At 43.0% G+C, this 17,844-nt stretch overlaps 1 protein-coding gene across 6 annotated transcripts in view; it reads right to left on the bottom strand.

The window, feature by feature from the left end:
- The window catches only part of AGPAT4 (1-acylglycerol-3-phosphate O-acyltransferase 4), a 65,864-nt gene that overhangs the window by 43,608 nt on the left and 4,412 nt on the right, over positions 1-17,844 (bottom strand). For all 6 annotated transcript variants that reach the window (XM_042445507.1, XM_042445506.1, XM_042445503.1 and 3 more), the window contains one exon: positions 2,197-2,434. In XM_042445507.1, coding sequence (XP_042301441.1) covers positions 2,197-2,374 — 178 coding nt within the window. In that variant the 5' untranslated portion in view covers positions 2,375-2,434. The remainder of the gene's footprint in view (positions 1-2,196; positions 2,435-17,844) is intronic.

Here is a 17,844-nt window from a genome sequence, read left to right as displayed (position 1 = left end):
CACTGCCTTGGGCCTGGGAAAAGGAGGAAGGAAGGAGAAGCAGGCAAAGGCCGTTTCTCCTTCCTTCCTCGCCTTCCCAAACCGAAGGCAGCACTGCCTTGGGCCTGGGAAGGGGAGGAAGGAAGGAGAAGCGGGCAAAGGACGTTTCTCCTTCCTTCCTCCCTTTCCCAAACCGAAGGCAGCTTCCTTGGGCCTGGGAGGGCGAACAGGGAAAGGAGAAGCCAAGGAGGAGGAGGCTGGGCACGCGTCCCAGCCTCCTCCTCCTCGGCTTCCCTTTCCTCCGCGCGAAAGGGCTCCATGGAGCCCTTTCGCGTGGAGGAATGGGAAGACGGCTGGGAGGAGGAGACAGACCCACGCGCATGCCTCTTTCTCCTCCTCCCAGGCGCCATTTTCTGGTTTCCCGCTCTCTGAGAGAGACAGCGGGAGGCCCGAAAATGGCAGGGAGGAGGCGGAATGGGCACATGCCCGTTCCGCCTTCTCCCTCTCCCCATGCCTGGCGAAATGGCGCCGCGTGCCACCCGTGGCACGCATGCCATGGGTTCACCATCACGGCCCTAGGGCTTGGTTGGAAGACCCACTGTGGATACCAAAATCCGTGGATGCTCAAATCCCAGTAAATATAATGGCATAGTAAAATGATGTTCCTTATATAAGATGGCAAAATCAAGATTTGCATTTTGGAATTTATATATTTCTAAAGTATTTTTAAGCCGTGGATGCTTGAATCCATGGATAAAGAATCCGTGAATACAGAGGGCTGACTGTAGCCATTTTTCAAAATCAGAAGCAGATGTCTGTCCACATCCGTTTTTGGAAACTTCCAGGAGAAGCAGTTCACCCACCCATTTTCTTGGGCCAGAAAAGATACAGTCAAGGAAATTTGAAGATCTCAAGGATGAAGACCCTTTGTGGCTACTTACGACCCCAGCGCTGCACTTTGCCCTTCCCCTGTTCCAGTGTGAACTCTCACTGCACATGGGTTAAAAGTTAAATCTGGACTTCACCTCCTGCAAACTGCAAAATGCCTTAGAACGCTGGTCACCAACTTTGGTCCTCCAGATGTTTTTTCATCTCCTAGCAGACCCATCCAGCATGGCCAATGGTTAGGGATTCTGGGAGCTGAGGTTCAAAACATCTAAAGAACCACAGCCTTAGAATGCTGTTCTTTGCAGAACATGGTCATTAACAGTGGAGTCAATGGCCCTGGACAGACAGGCAGGAAGCACCATCCTTGGGCCAAAACTAGGGCTCAGGATCACACAGCAACCGCACGCCCAGCCCTAGTTCATATGGATGGTGCCATCTTGATGCAGCGCCATCCACACAGCACACGCGTCGATGACGTAACGTGTGCGCCACATCCAAACAGCGAGGCACATGTGTGATGTCACTGCGGCACCCCACGGGGCATATGGCACCTTGGCAGCATCACGGGAATGAGCTCCATTTTGGAGCTACCTTTTGGGCGTGTGCATCATTGGCATGACAACTGCACAGCCGCACCAACAATCCAGAGGAGAGAGGTGCTACCCCTGTCTCCTCTTTAGGGTTGGGGTGCCGGCTGGCTGGCACCCCTTTTCTGTGCCGAAGAGAAGCGACATTTTATGACTTCTCTTTGGCCCGGAAAAACACCAGATTGGGGCCACAGGGCTGCATGTGTGGTTACTGTGGCCCCAATCATGCGATTCCCGGGGCGGGTCTGTACAGCTCCAAAGTTTTCCATGGAGGCTTATCTGCCATTGCTGATCTTACACTGCATTGTTTCAAGACTTCAGCTGTATGCTAGAACACTATATCATCACTTTTAGCATCAAGTACAATTGCCCTTTGGATATTCTTTTCAAGACTAAACTTTTAGCAAAGCTGAGCTTGTGCTGATAGAGAACTTTGTCTAAAGAGAAAACACACTTCTGAGTAAGAAAATAATAAAGTATTACAATTTTTATGTTTTCTTCCAGACATTATTTTATCAAAATATTTTATTAAAACTTGCATTTGGCGAAGGCAGTATGGAATGCTTTACAGCTTTAAAAGCTGCCTACCCACCTGGCAAAACCATTTCTGAGCATTCTTTGCCTACGAAAACCTTATGAAATTAATGGGGCTGTCAGAAGTCAATGAGCAACTTAAAGGTGCGCACATTCCCCCAACACAAATCTTTACTAAAACAGAAATAATGATATAAAGATATCTTACGGCTTGAAAGGCAGTAAGCCAGCTTGCAGTTGACCTTCCTGAAAAGTTGCTTGTTGAATGGCCAGAGAATTAGAGTGAAGAGCTGAATGAAGTTGATTATCAGTCCCGAGGCAATAAATATGTAACTGATAAGAAGGTGGAAAATAAACTGAGACTTCAAAAACCCAGCGATATCCATGATTTAAGATGGCAATGCAAGGCCTCCACAAAATGAAAATCCAGGAAGTCCAGAAGATAACTAAAAAAGGCAACAAGAGAATCCTGCCATTAGAAAACACCAGCTTTTAAAATAATTACACTTGTTTTATCTATTTTCTATCAGAGCAACAAAATATTTACATGTCATCCACACACACAAATGTTACAAATGGATTCATTTTCTTCATCTGTGCCAAATCTCAGATATTACTGTAAACCTGATATTATGTCTGTCTCTCAGACACTACTATGCCATAGTGATACTACTATGCCATATCCTTTCATTAATCTTTAACCTTAGCAATAACGTATTCTGAAATACACTACATCTTCCAGGTTTGAAGAGTTTTCAAGCATACCCAAACCAAACCAAGCACATACATATAGGTAGGATTATGAAGGATGAAAACTTAGAAAAATGGAAAACAGTGATACACCTACCTTTTAAGAATTTTAACCATTCTAGATAACTATATATTAGTTTTTAAAAGCTGATTATTTTCATAATTCAAAAACAGATTTATTCACATCCTTAATGGCTACAGAGCCCATAAGAGTTCACAGCCCATGATTTGATAAAGCAAATAACCATTTTCAAAGCTTGGCCCTCAGCTGCCCTGGCACTGCACAAACAGACAGATGAAGCATTTTACATTACTTGAAAAAGCACTTTAGCACAGAACCTCTAGAGATTCTAAAATCCTGGTTAAGAAATATATATATTATTTAAACATAGCCTACTCTTTAGACCTTAAAAAATTCACTTTAGAAACTCCAGCAATAAACCTTAGGAATTTCATGTGCCCTTTCCACCTGAATGCCAGCATGTTCTCAGGAGCGTACACTTACCTTTCTGCATGAACTGCAGAAAGCGATAGGCGATGTTATCACTAATATCTTTGTTTCTCCTCCAAAGTCACCAATATTAATACCATGCTCCCTTCACCACTTCCTCTCTGCTATCATGCCTGATGAAAGGAATAAACCTTCTTGACAGATATCATCAGGCCCTTGAAATCTTCTTCCCACATGGGCAGACCAAGAAAGCTAGAAAATGTATATTGACATACTAATAAATATTCTCTCATAGAGCATGGAAAATGTATCTTTTGGACTACAACCCATATAATCCCCAAGCTAGCGCAGTCATACGAGCCTGGTAATTATGATCCAACCATGTATTTTCCAAGCTCATGTTCTGGAAGGATTTATTCTCAATATTTTGCCTACAACTGTGGCTGGCGTCTTCAAAGGGATGAAGATGCCAGGCACAGTTGCAGGCGCAACATCAGTAATAAATTCTTCTAGAACATGGCCACACAGCCCAAAAAACCCACAGAAAACTATGGATATCAACTGTGAAAGTTTCTTTAAAAAAATTTGATTTTAATATCAAAAATAGAATCATAGAATCATAGAGTTGGAAGAGACCACAAGGGCCATCCAGTCCAACCCCCTGCCATGCAGGAAACCCAATCAAAGCATCCCCAATAGATGGCCATCGAGCCTCTGCTTAAAGACCTCCAAGGAAGGAGACTCCACTACACTCCGAGGGAGTTTGTTCCACTGTCGAACAGCCCTTACTGTCAGGAAGTTCTTCCTAATGTTGAGGTGGAATCTCTTTTCCTGTAGCTTGCATCCATTGTTCCGGGTCCTGTTCTCTGGAGCAGCAGAAAACAAGCTTGCTCCCTCCTCAATATGACATCCTTTCAAATATTTAAACAGGGCTATCATATCACCTCTTAACCTTCTCTTCTCCAGGCTAAACACATAATAAATAAATACAATCAAAACAAACTAGCATGTATAACAGAAATCTATCTTTCAAAATATCAACCTAAACATATTATCTCCTTATAGTTGTTCTACCTACACCTTTAAGACCTACCCCTACTTGCTATATCATCCTATAGTTTGTCTATTGTTAATTCATTACTATCTCGCCCTTCTTCACCTTTCTTCATACATTCATCTTTATCTTACATACATCTGATTTCCTTCCTCTTTTGTTTGTCTATAGTTTTTTGTATCCTTTTTATTAAAAACTGTAAGCTTTTGACTTTACATCTGCTATCCATGTCTGTATGAGGGAAAGCTGTCCGGCATCAGATTTCAGACGCCTGTTAAGCTAAGGAGATGCAGCTAAACTGACAGCCCATGATATAGTGGTTGGTTTGGTGGACTTAGACTGGGAGGACACAGTTCAGAACCTATTCAGCCATGAAACTCACTAGATGACCTTGGGCCAGTCATAATCTCTCAGCCTGACCTACTTTACAGTATTTTTAAATAATAAAAATGGGGAAGGGGGGACGACAATATGCATTGCCTTGAGTTCCTGGCAGGAAAGAAAGATTCTAAATGCAAAAATAAAAAATGACATGAGCTTTCATTTAGAAATATGTAATTAAAATTACTGCATTTTAATAATGCCTTGTTGTTCTTCTTGTTGCATGCCTTCAAGTTGCTTCCAACTTAATGGCGAGTCTAAGGGAAACCTACCATAGGGTTTTGTTGGCAAGTTTCTTCGGAGGGAGTTTGCCTTTGCCATCTTCTGAGGCTGAGAGAGTGTGACTCCCCCAAGATCATCCAGTGGGTCTGCATGACTGAGCTGGGATTCAAACCCTGGTCTCCCAATATCCTAGTCCAACACCCAAACCATTACACCATGCTGGCCTAATTCCACAACTCTAATGTGACAAAAATAACATCATTAATGTGAGAAATCATCACAAAATTCTAGAATTCATGCATTTGGTGTATGCAGCATTTTAAAAAAAAGTATTTCCTACTAAAGGCCATACTCCAAATTGGAATTATTCTACTAGCCCTGTGTCAAAGAAGGTGTGTGTGTGTGTGTGTGTGTGTGTGTGTGTGTGTGCATGTGTCTGTTGAACAATCAATCAGCTTCTCCATCACCATGAGCCATTTGGCTCAGAAGATGTGAATTTACAAAATAGCTGTGTTACCAAAGCAAAGAGATGCCTCTCAATATTCAGTTAATGGGGGTGGAGTAGAGGGAGCTAACATTCCTTGCACTTGTGGTATAAGATGTGACCAAATGGAGGTGGGAGCTAACAGTAGGGATACAGGCATATAGATTTTATGAAGCATGAGCCCTAACACTTTCTCTAGGCTCCCTTCATTCAAGCATCACTGTTTTTCTCAGGTCATTTTGATGGAAGACTGCCTAGAAACCATTTGCTAGCAGTTCTGAGATCCTTGAAAAGTGAAGAGTTTATTAACAGAAAGAATGCTAGACCTGAGGGGAGGTTTTTAAAGCACACTGACAAATCTCTGCCTTGAAAAAGAAAACAGTAATACTAGAAATCCCATTGGGTGCATGTAAGTCTTTCAGCACAGCTAAAGTAACACTTTACAATCTAGTCCAAAGCAGTAGAATTACTCTGATGGAGAATATTTGAGCTCTGAAGTTTGAGCTCTGAAGTTTTTGCTTCACCCCTAATGTTATGCTGATATAGAGATTTCAGGTAAATGCATTTCCAGGTGAAAATTAATCAGGCTTCATTGTCCAGAAAAAAATAATAACAAAATAGGAAAATGCACACTTCAACCAACATACTGGGTGTTGTTGTTACGTGCCTTCAAGTAGACACCTGGCTTAAAGCAACCCTATCCTAGGGTTTTCTTGGCAAGATTTGTTCAGGGGAGGTTTGCCACTGCCTTTGCCCAGGGTCACCCACCCAGTGGGCTTTCCATGGCAAATTGAGATTTGACCCCTGGCCTCCTGGCGTTCTAGTTCAATATTCAAATCTCTACCATGCTGGCTCCTTAATTCACCCAGACATGTGTATAAAGACAAGCACCACAGTAATAATAGGGACGTAGCTAGGATTTTAGGAAGGGGGGGGGCAGACTAAGTGCTACCATTATAATGGGGCTTGGGTGCGGCGGCGCAGCAGCACACACCATTCATTTTTCTAACGGAGGGGGGGGTCCGGACCCCAAGAACCCCCACCCCTTGGCTACATCCCTGGTAGTAATGTTATGTTTTATTTGAGGTAATGTTCTTGTATTTTTATTTTCTTGCTCTACAGTTAGGGATGCCATAACCTGGCGGCCCCCGTGACAAACCCGCATTTGGGGGGCCCCTCCCGGTCCCGGTCTGGTTTGGCCCCTAGCCCCCGGTTCGGCCTTCCCCTGCCTCCTCCCCGCCGTCCTGCGTGGCTGTGCGCCACTCTCCCCGCCTGGCGCACTGGCGTAGCCTAGAGAGCAGGTCTTCAAGACATCTGCCACTCTGAGCTTTTGCCCGCCCACATTGGTATATATGTCTTGCAAGAGGCCTTACTTTCCAGGTTACAGTGAGAAAAGAAAAAAAAGGCCATAAATCGTTCATGTTTCACTGGGAGTCTAAACGCCTCATCTTTTAAATGTATACCGCGTCAATATTCTTGTAATTCTTTATCACAGGATCGTTTTTGAGGCCCTAAACACCTTTACTTGTAATATGCAAATTTCTCCCGAAGCTGACCAATGGGAAAGAAGCAATCAGCCCCCCTCCACTTGGGTTGGTTTTCAATGGCTTGGTGAAGGAAGAGATTTTGCTTTGGGGTTTGGGGTAGCAGAAGGCTGCAGAAATAGTTTGACCCCCCCCCTTAAACATCCATGGCTCAGTGCTATGGGATTCTGGGAATTGTAGTTTCTTGTGGCACCAGAGCTCTTTTGACAAAAGGAGGCTGAATGGTCCACAGAGGAGGCGTTGCCTGGGGGCAGAGCCTCTTGCTAGCAGTGAGGAGGCTGCGATGATGAGGAAAAGCAGGGGCTCCTCCTCTGGATGGTCCTGGCCACTTCCCTTGGCTCCCTCCCTCCTCCTCCTCCTCCAGCCAAGGTGAGCTTCTCATTCACACTCCTTGGCTTTTCTCTCTCTCCCCCCCCCCTGCACTTTGAGACCCCTTTAACTGCCAAAGCTCAATGCTCTGGAATTCTGGTGTCTGTGAGGCATTTGGCCTTCTCTGTCAGAGAGCTCTGGTGCCACAATAAACTACAATTCCCAGGATTCCATAGCACTGAGCCCTGGAAGTCCAAGCAGTGTGTTTTGGACACAGAGATCCTCCAAATGAATCCAGTCCCTAGCTTTTATAACTCTCACACACACTGCAGGAATAATAATCCTGGGAATGCTAGTGTTTGGGAGACTTTGAGACTTCTCTGTCAGTGATGGCTCTGAGGCCATAATAGACTACAATTCCCAGGACTCCCCAGCACTGAGCAGTCTTAAACTGGACCATTTCCTCAGTATGGATGCAGCCCCTGGTGAGGAATTCTGGGCACTGCAGTTCAACTACATTTGGAGGGTTATGTGACTCCCTGTCAGAGACACAGTGTACTACAATTCCCAGCAATTCCCAGCACTAACCCAGGACAGTTAAGTCACTCTCAAACTGGATTATTTCTTCAGTGTGGATGCAGCTTTGGTGAGGAACTCTGGGCATTTCAGTCCAGCAATGTTTTATTTCTACAGTGTATTTTGGACCAGCGACAAGGTGACCGGGCATCCTCCTCCTTTTCCAGGATATGTCCTCTTCTGTCAAATTTCAAAATGTCCTCCATTTGGATCATGGCTAAGAAGCATGGATTTATAATGACATGGGTGTTTTTAGCTTTTATTTTTGGCCATGTCCTACATTTTTTTGCTTGGGTGCCCTACATTTTGGGGTGAGGGCATTGGTCACCTTGGTCAGAGAGCTTTCCAGGGGTTTAACTGCCATTCTGCTGTGGTGCTGGAACAGACCACCATTCCCAGAATTCCATACCATTCAGCCGAGGCAGTTAAAGTGGTCTCAAACCAGATTATTTCTCCGGTGTAGATGCAGCCCAAGCCTTTTGCCTCTCTTATGCCTGGGATTTCAAAGCCCAGCCCTGGCACCACAACAAACTACAAATCCCAGGATTCCATAGGATGGAGTGATGAGAGTGAAAGCAGTGTGGCAGCAGCCTAAGCGTGCTTAATGCAGTTCTTAACATGGTGTACCTCTTGCCTACAGAGTCTCACAAGACTTTTTTGTTTAAGAACTTGTACCCATTAACTCCATTTCATGTCTTCATTATTTAGTGGGGAGGAATACAGACAAAACAAGTCAAAATGAAGGAAAACCAAAGTCCCTTGGCCAAGTACACACTTCTGAGAAGTATACTTGGTGAGACACCTGAAACCAAGGGCAAATCCACTTTTTGTTTAACCATGTTCTATATGCATAGCCATGTTAACCCATGTTCAGTGTTAAACCCAAAGGGTTTGGTTGTGGAATAAGCCTCTGAAATATGCAAGAGGCAATGTTAAAATAAAGCCATGTTCAATGCCCAAATGTGCTGTTTGGAATAGGGAGAGGGGGGTGGCCAGAAAGGGAAGCACATTTCTGCGATCTGTCTATGAATAATGTCAAAATGTCCTCCATTTTGATCATGCCTAAGAAACATGTATTTATATTAACATTTCTAAAAAAGCATCAATTTTTTCGCGTGTCCTCCATTTAAAAATGTGTCCTACATTTGAAAATGTTGTCCTGCATTTGTCCTACATTTGTCCCGGTTTGGAGGTCCTGACTTATGGCAACCCTATATACAGTGGGTCTTTGTAATCCACTGGAGTTTGGTTCCAGGATCTCCTATGGATACCAAAATCTATGGATACAATACAATGGCATAGTAAAATAGCGTCCCTTATGGCAATATCAAGGTTTGCTTTTTTGAATATATACCACAAATTATGCAGTTGAGTTTCCCACATTTGGGGAAATCACAGGGGTCAGCACACCTGGAGTAAAGAATCCGTGGATAAGGATGGCTGACTGTATTTGTAATATTATTTTTGGTAGTGCTCTACCATACTAATAGCAAAAAGCAATAAAGATTTGGAACAATTACCGTATATACGTTGACCGCATCTATAAGTCTATAAGTCAAGGACAGTTTTTGGGGCCAAAATTTTGATATGACCCGTGGATAAGTTGAGGGTCAAACACTGGGGCATGTTACAAACGATCTAAAGGGGGAAACAAAGCACCACTTCCCTCCCTACATCTTCCTCTCTGAACCTCTCCCAGGGGTCACAGTATCAGCATGGAAAATGGGGAAACAAGCCTGGGCGGGGGCCTGTGAGAGGCTGGACAAATTTAAGGATTTTTTTACCCCTACATATACTAGTACTAAATGCAGGGAGACTCTGTTGTTAGTGAATAAATTTTATTTAAAAATGTGCAAAAGTGCACACAAAGACAAAAATCCAGTGTAACTTCAAGAACCATTCAGAGCTAACAGAAAGGTGTGAGAAGTTGGAGAGTGAGTAATGGGGAGTTAAAGGGGATGATAATTACCAGTCCTGAAGAGGAGGTCCCACAGAAGACGGAGAGTGGCACAGATAGGGTCTCAGGGCAATACAGAGAGTGAAGCTCTCATCTGTGCAACAGAGCCTTGGACCGTAGCAGCAAACTGGCTGTGCATGGGGCCAATATTTATATCTGATTTCCTAGCCTCAAGAGATGCTTGGCAGTGTAACAATGGTCTTCCCAGAGAATTGACAATAGGATTCAGGAACAACTGTTGGATTTAACTTTAGAGTAAAAAAACATTGATTGGATTTGAGACAACCCCTGGATAGATGGACAGGAAAGCTGAATAGAGACACAGCCTGGGGTGAGAGGGAAATATAGTATTTAAGTACTTTGCAATGAGACTTGCTCAGTCCCTACTGCAAGAGGATATACAGAAAGCCTGGGAGAGGACAGTGTGATCAGCAAACACATTTAACCTTTATTTAGTGCTATCTAGATCCTCCACTTCTTCAGGCAGTGTGCCTTCCCATGGGAAATTTCCAAGTGTCCCAAAGGTCATTGTGACCTCTTAAAAACATGTCCAAGTCTAGATATTAAAATATGGGCATATGAAACCTCATATTCAGCGCAAAAGGGGTGTAGCCTTATGTTTTCCTGAGTGTCACAGAGGGAGAGGCACCTGTCCTAATGGATTCTCACAACCTATTTCACTAAAACATATTTCTCATTTCACTGTTAACTGAACAATATAGAACCATCAAATAACTAAAGAAATCTAGAAAATCAATAATTTAACAAGTGAATTAGACAGGCAATTCCAAGGTCTGAGTTTATTTCTATATACAGTTTTCTGGAATTTTTTTAAATAGTCAGACATGCAAATAATAGCTGCTGTATTCCTCTTTAAAATTGTATTCATTTAAAAAGAAATTTTATTTCGATTATGATAAACCAGCAGGAAATTAGAATGTTTCATCTGAGAACAAACTTATCCTGTGTTCAGTGTAATTACTTACTGCTATATTCCTTTTTTAAAAAAGGTTTTATTTCAATTATGATAAAACAGCAGGAAATTAGAGTTTCATCTGAGAACAAACTTATCCTGTGTTCAGTGTAATTAGTTACTGATGTATTCCTGTTATTAATTGGAAACCCAGCTGCTAAAATGATGAGAAATTATAATTTTCATTTCTAATATTAACAAAGAACTTGTAGGGGGAGCAGCAAACATATACTGCATGCCTACGGGCTGCCTATGGATTCTAATAACAGTAAGAATTTGCCAGGGCAGGTCTTAACTTAAAGTTAAACATGTTTAGTATGAAATTCAATTTATGAATCATAAACAGTGTGGTAGGGGAAAACAAACCAAAATCATTCAATACAAAAGGGAAGAATTCAGGACATCATGTTGTTGGAGGGGAATGCAATTCCTGGGTTCTAGGTGAGAGGTGGAAAGAAGCTGCAAGAATTGATGCAAAGGAAAATAATACAAAAGGAACTGATTCATTTGAACATTTCTGCACCCTGAAGGATTTGAAACAGAAAAATAAAAACATACAGTATTTTCAAAAAAGGCCAGCAGGGAAGTTAATAGCAGAGATCCCAGAACTGTTTTTAAAGTTAGGGGTGGGTTGGTGGACTCAAGAATGGCAAGCAGGTTGTTATTAATTTTGCCTGTAGAGAGAGGGCAAATTACTCTTCCTGTCCATTGTCACTTAAGCATCCTTAAGTAGGAAGCCCTTCAGAAGCACTGAATGTATGGATTAGTGTCCTCCCCATGTTTAGTGTAGCTTATTTCCAAGTACATGTTAATAAGATGGCAGCCACCCTTTACTACTCCTGGGAGGATTCAATGATAATCACTGTCTTAATATTTCTCAGTGCTCTGAGTACACTTCTAAGTGATAAAACCTGGGGGATTCAGCTACATAGGAGTCCTAGTAGTTCAATTTCAAGCGAGTGTGTAGGCCCCCCAGCAGAGTCTTGAGGGGATCCAAGCCTCCACTGTCCCCCCTTCCAAGGTACATTTACAGGGTTTCCCCCCCTTCTATTCTACTCATTTTTTATGAGGAAAGCAAAATAAAAGAAAAAAAATTAGGTCTATCACTCCCCTTTAATGCCTTTAGTTTAGATCACTTTATGAGAGTGGATGCTGTAAATCGTATTGGAGTAATGAAAATATTGGTATTGTGTTCTATCTTGAAAATTTACAAAGAAGCTAAATTAATTTCTGGATAATGCTGGCTTCGCTCTATTTAATTAATATTATGAAAGGAGAAGATGTCAAAAATCCAGTCTGACTTCTGCTACCAAAACAAACTCAGTGAAGTAAAACGAACACTGAGCAAAACACTGGAGAAAACTAGACTAGTTTGACAAGAAATCCAGCCACCCAAAATTTCTACATCAAAACATATTTAATTTGTAGCCAGAGAGTATGGATCTGTGAATACTCATATTGAGGGAATGATGTGTATTATGCTTCTCTGTCACAGGCAACTTGGGGCCTGAACAGACAAGGCAAAATGAAGCTGCTTCGGGTCACTTTGGAGGTATGCTGTCTTTAGGACTGGAGTGTGGTTTTGGCATGGCTTCCGGCCTCTTAGGACACATGCATCATTTAAGCAGCATATCTCCAAAGTGACCCGAAGCAGCTTCATTTTGGCCTGTCTGTTCAGACCCTTGGATGCCTTTTCTGGAATAGGGATGTAAAAGCATAATAATCCAGAATAAATTATAGAAGATTATGCTTCACACTCAAACAAGATGTGAATTTGTATACTATAATAGCAAAAGTGTGAAAAGAAAAAAACCACAAAAGACTGAGGTGACACTTTTCAAAAGAATAGCTGTTAGTGCATTGCAGCTTGTGCTACGCAGTGACTTAAATACTATTATATTATGCACTTTCATAGATCAGTCTACTTCAGCCTTTTCCAACCTGATGCTTCAGTTTACTATCTGCTAAATTGATGGTGGCTGAAGCCCCAAACATATGGAGGGTATCAAAGTAGAAAATTATGGCTTACTTCAATAGATGCATCAAGTTTTACCCTTAGTTACCGGTAGGTGTGGAGTGTATGTGTGTGTAACTGCAAAACAGGAAATGCAAACATTGAGATGAAAATAGTATAGGCAGTGATTGTTGTGTGAAAAAGGCCATTCACAAAGCATTCAAAAGCAATGCATTGTTTACTATGAAGACTTTTTAAAATCAACACAGACTTAAATTGCAACTGATACATAAACATACTGAGATCCACCACCAGTCTTTCAATGTATTTCATTATGGGTTAGTTTCACTCCAAAAATGACAGATCCACCTCTTTCCCCCACAATGTTCTTCAACTGGGCTTGGGGTTCATTTTCTCCATCTATTGCATTGCATTTTAAAACATGCAACATCACAGCTAAGTGGCAAGGTCTTCACATGGAACACAATTTCAACAGCTGGGTTGGCTGCCTTATAGTAGTCTGTCTACTTTGTCGATAAGAAAGAAGAAAGGGCTGGTAGATTAAAAAAAAAATAAACACCCATATTTACTCACAAGTAAATAAACAGGCTATCACATCACAGCTGCCCCACATCCATGTGTGCTTACCATTATGTACCAATGTCCCACCAGTCTTCATATAATTCTTCATGATTTAAAGACAACTCCTTATAGACCAGATAAAGACTTACAGCAGAAATGCTGAATATATGGGTCTTCCGATGCTTCTTTCGCTACCTAAGCTATGTTGCTGGTTACAGTCCGATAACATATGAAAGGCTATATGCTCACCATGAAAGGAAAAGTTCATCGCAGAAAGCATCTTCTCCCTTCCCTCCAAAAAAGTGATATGTGAGCATTCTCGAGAATAGGCAAAAAACCCCAACTGAGATGGCACATGATAGCACAGATGTTGCTTCCATACTAGAAAAAAAAGGGGGGGGGCATACCTGTGTTCATTTCACCATCATTTTCACATCAGGTAGATGCAGTTGGTTGTAAGCTTTACATTTGCAGAGATACTGCAAAAATATACATCCACATTGTCAAGCTATGAACAAAGGTGTTGAACACTTTTCCCTATAATATCATGATAGGAAACAGTGAGCAGTCATGTGGAACAGTCTCAGAGTAACAGCTCCTATTTCCTGCCATGAGAGGGGCAATAAATTAATGTAAAACAATGGTAATGGGCCACCAAATTTAAGAGTGTGTGCATATATGCACATGCAAGGAAGAGAAAGAGAAAGACGATATTATGGCTGGCATCTTGTTAGTGGCATATGTAGGCGTAAATCCAACTTACACCTGTGTATCTGTTTGGCTTTTGTAAGTTGGATGTAAGTTACACCTGTGTATCTCTTTTTTTGGCTGTTGCAGAGGACAGAATTCTTCTATCCTTCTTCATGCAATGATAAACCCCTCTAACAATCTATCTTCCTTCTGTGCCCTCAAATGGCCATACAGTGGCTGACGGAGAGCAGAAGACAGCTGAGCAGCATCTGGTTATGTGACTGCAGCTAGATGCACAACAATAAAGGCATCTTCTGCATCCCCTCCTGGGTTCTTCCAGAGGTTTATTATTCACTCATTTTATTTATATCCCACTTCTCTCCCAAATTGGCACTCAAGACAGTTTACGATATACAATGCGCCCTTGCTTTACGCGGGGGATCCGTTCTGGACTCCATTGCGTAAAGCAAATTCAGTGCATGCTCAAGCTCCATTTAAATGAATGGGGCTTGTGTATGCGGTGGGACGGCGACACGTGCGCCACAGTAGCGCACCCTATTACTCCCTATGGGACGCACCGCACCTTCCCCCCTGCACGGCTTTCAGCATATGCTGAAAGCCACGTAAAGTGCGCCTGCATATGATGCAGGCGCACTGTAAATTAAAATAAAATGGTTAAAACAACATGAGATACAATTTTAAAAAAATTAAATAATCCAGTCAAAACATTAAAACATTAATTTAAAACAAAACGAAACACACATAAAGTACTTACTATATACAGTCAGTCCTCTGTATCCATGGATTTTTTATCCATGGATTCAAGCATCCATAGCTTAAAAATATTGAAAAACATAAATTCCAAAAAGCAAACCTTAGCCCTTATCAGATGAGTGTGGAACTGGGGGTCTTCTGCACTGGGCGATTCAAATTCGCGTTATTTCGCAAAGTACTGTCATACCTGGGAGTCCTTCCGCATTGGCAGGATTCAAATTGGCCAATCTGCATTCGCGCGAAGTGCATTCAGTGCAGAATGTTTTGTCACACTGGTGCTCAACATGAGGATTGGCTGATTCGTATCGGCCGCCTCGCACATGCTCAGTGGTGCCCTGCATGGGTTGCGACCTTAAACGCTTCCGGGGTGAAAGGGGAGGTCCCGTCATGACAGCCCGGTAAACAGCTGGAGAGCCAGCTCATGCACATTAACAATCGCGATACAACGTGCCCATTACTGTTTCCTCTCTACATTCCTGCTTGGTTTTAATGTTACCATGACCTTCCCTTGCAACAAATTAGCAATGCCCGGTTCTACGTGTGTGTGTGTGTGTGTGTGTGTGTGTGTGAGTGTGTGAGTATGTATTCGGGGGGGGGGGAGGAGCAGTTCCAGCGGCTGTCAAAGAGGCTGGATGGCCATCTAAGTAAATGGGGATGCTTTGATTAAGAGTTCCTCCTCCTCCTCCCGGCTTGGGATCCAGCCTGGGCTGCATCCCAGACAGGGAACAGGCGCGGGGCCGCTAGAATCGCGGCGATCGCCACCGTTCCAACGGCCTCCTCCCGGCTTGAGAGGCAGCCTAGGCTGGCTCCCAAGCCGGGAGGAGGAGGAGGAGGCTGCTGGAACCGCGATTCCCGTTGCCCCCCGCGCCTCTTCCCTGCCTGGGATGCAGCCAGGGATGCCTCTCAAGCCGGGAGGAGGAGGAGGAGGCCGCTGGAACCACGATTCCAGCAGCCCCCGCGCCTCTTCCCTGCCTGAGATGCAGCCAGGGATGCCTCTCAAGCCAGGAGGAGGAGGGGAGGCCGCTGGAACCGCCCCCCCCCCGCTTCCCTGGAACCGGCAAGAGGAAAGACCCACCGGAAGTAAAAATTGGAATCTGGGGGTCTTGCGATGGAATTCAGGACTGGGTAGTCACACCAGACCCATTCGCACTGAGATCGAACAGAGCCCCAATCCAGGATATCGCCAATCCCCTTATCAGCGCACTGGCCAACACGCTCCAAAAAGAGGAGCCAGTACGCATTCAGTTCGGCAGCTCGCGCATTCACGTGAGTGCGGATTGGGCCATTCGAATGCTGGTATGATGGTATTGTGCGAAATAACGCGAATTCGAATCGCCCAGTGCAGAAGACCCCCAGTTCCACACTCATCTGATAAGGGCTCTTGATTTTGCCATTGCACATAAGGGACACTATTTTACTATGCCACGGATTTGGGTAACCACTGTGGTTCCTGGAACCAAACCCCATCGGATACCAAGGGACCACTGTATTATAAACATAGCACATCCTTCTACCCCAACCAGTTAAAGGCTGAAGGCTTCTTGAAATAGAAAGTTCTTGCCAGCAAAAAGAGAACCGAGAAGGCGACAACTAAGCCTACCTCAGGAAGGAGTCACATAATCTAGAAGCAGCAACTGAGATGGTTCTCTCCCATGTCCTCACCCATGAGCCTGTGATGATGGTGGACCAGAGGGAAAGCCCTCTTTAAAATTCAAAGGACTCAAATAGAGTCACATGGGGAGGCACAGGCTTTCAGACAGTCTGGAGCTAAACCAGTTCTGGAAAATGACAACACCATTTTGCAATCTGGCTGTATTCACATAGAACAATATCACTCCTGGTCCAACCACGCAAATTCATGTTAAAACGTGATGGATTATCACACGTGATTGCTTTCTGTGGGAAGTACTTCTGAGCCAGATCCACAGTCAATCCAAAGTGACTCCTGATTGTTGTGAATTTGGTCACAAGCGAATTCACAAAAATTGTTTCCAAGCTCACTTCGATTTCAATCTGAATTGGTCTGGTGTGGAATGCAACTTTGCTTCTGTCCTGGTACACCCCTCAAAACCTCCAAGGTGGTAAATTTCCCATGATGCAGCGCTGTAATTTTGCTCCATTTGCTTCTGGTACTCCTTCAAGAATGGAGGCTGCATAATATTTCTTTAATAATAATAATAATAATAATAATAATAATAATAATAATTTATTTTCAGCTTCTCCTCAAGGCTCGAGGCAGGGTACCCAAAGGAGAACAGGGCACCCTGCCTCCAGCCTTGAGGAGAGGAAGGAATTTTTTAAATAATAATAATAATAATAATAATAATAATAATAATAATAATTCTTTAATAATAAAAACAATTTATTTCCTGCCTCTCCTTGAGGCTCGAGGCAGAGTACCCAAAGGAGAACAGGGCACTGCAAAATAAGAATAAGAACAGGAATAATTTATTAGTTTGCTGAGGCACCAGAGCTCTCTGGCAGAGAAGGCTCAATGTCTCATGACACTACAGTTCCAGAATTCCATAGCATTGAGCCAGGTCAATTTAAGTGAAGTCAAACCAGATTATTTCCCCAGTGCAGATGCAAATTGTAACAAAGGGAAGGAGAGTGGATTGGATTCAGGGAGGTGGTATTTTAGAGAGCATGGGGAATAAGGGAAATCAGATCATTTCTATACTCCTCCAAAATGGATCTCCTTCAGATCCAAAGGATTTACTTCCAAGTAAAGCTGCAGCTTCAACACTGATTATTTTGCAGTGAAAGAATTTTTTTAATAATAATAATAATAATAATAATAATAATAATAATAATAATAATTGGATAGGGGCTCTGACATGGAGGATAGATATAGACGTGGCTGAAATAGATGAAGAGAATGACAGGAGGATAGATGTAGATGTGGCTGAGAATGAATGAGGAGAATGACAGGAGGATAGATGTAGATGTGGCTGAAATGGATGAGGAGAATGACAAGAGGATAGATGTAGATGTGGCTGAAATGAATGAGGAGAATGACAGGAGGATAGATGTAGATGTGGCTGAGATGAATGAGGAGAATGACAAGAGGATAGATGTAGATGTGGCTGAAATGAATGAGGAGAATGACAAGAGGATAGATGTAGATGTGGCTGAAATGAATGAGGAGAATGACA

The sequence above is a fragment of the Sceloporus undulatus genome, chromosome 1, assembly GCF_019175285.1.
Source record: "Sceloporus undulatus isolate JIND9_A2432 ecotype Alabama chromosome 1, SceUnd_v1.1, whole genome shotgun sequence".
Lineage (NCBI taxonomy): Eukaryota > Metazoa > Chordata > Lepidosauria > Squamata > Phrynosomatidae > Sceloporus > Sceloporus undulatus.
Note: the sequence above shows the minus strand (reverse complement) of the source record. Positions and strands in the feature narration are given on the sequence as shown.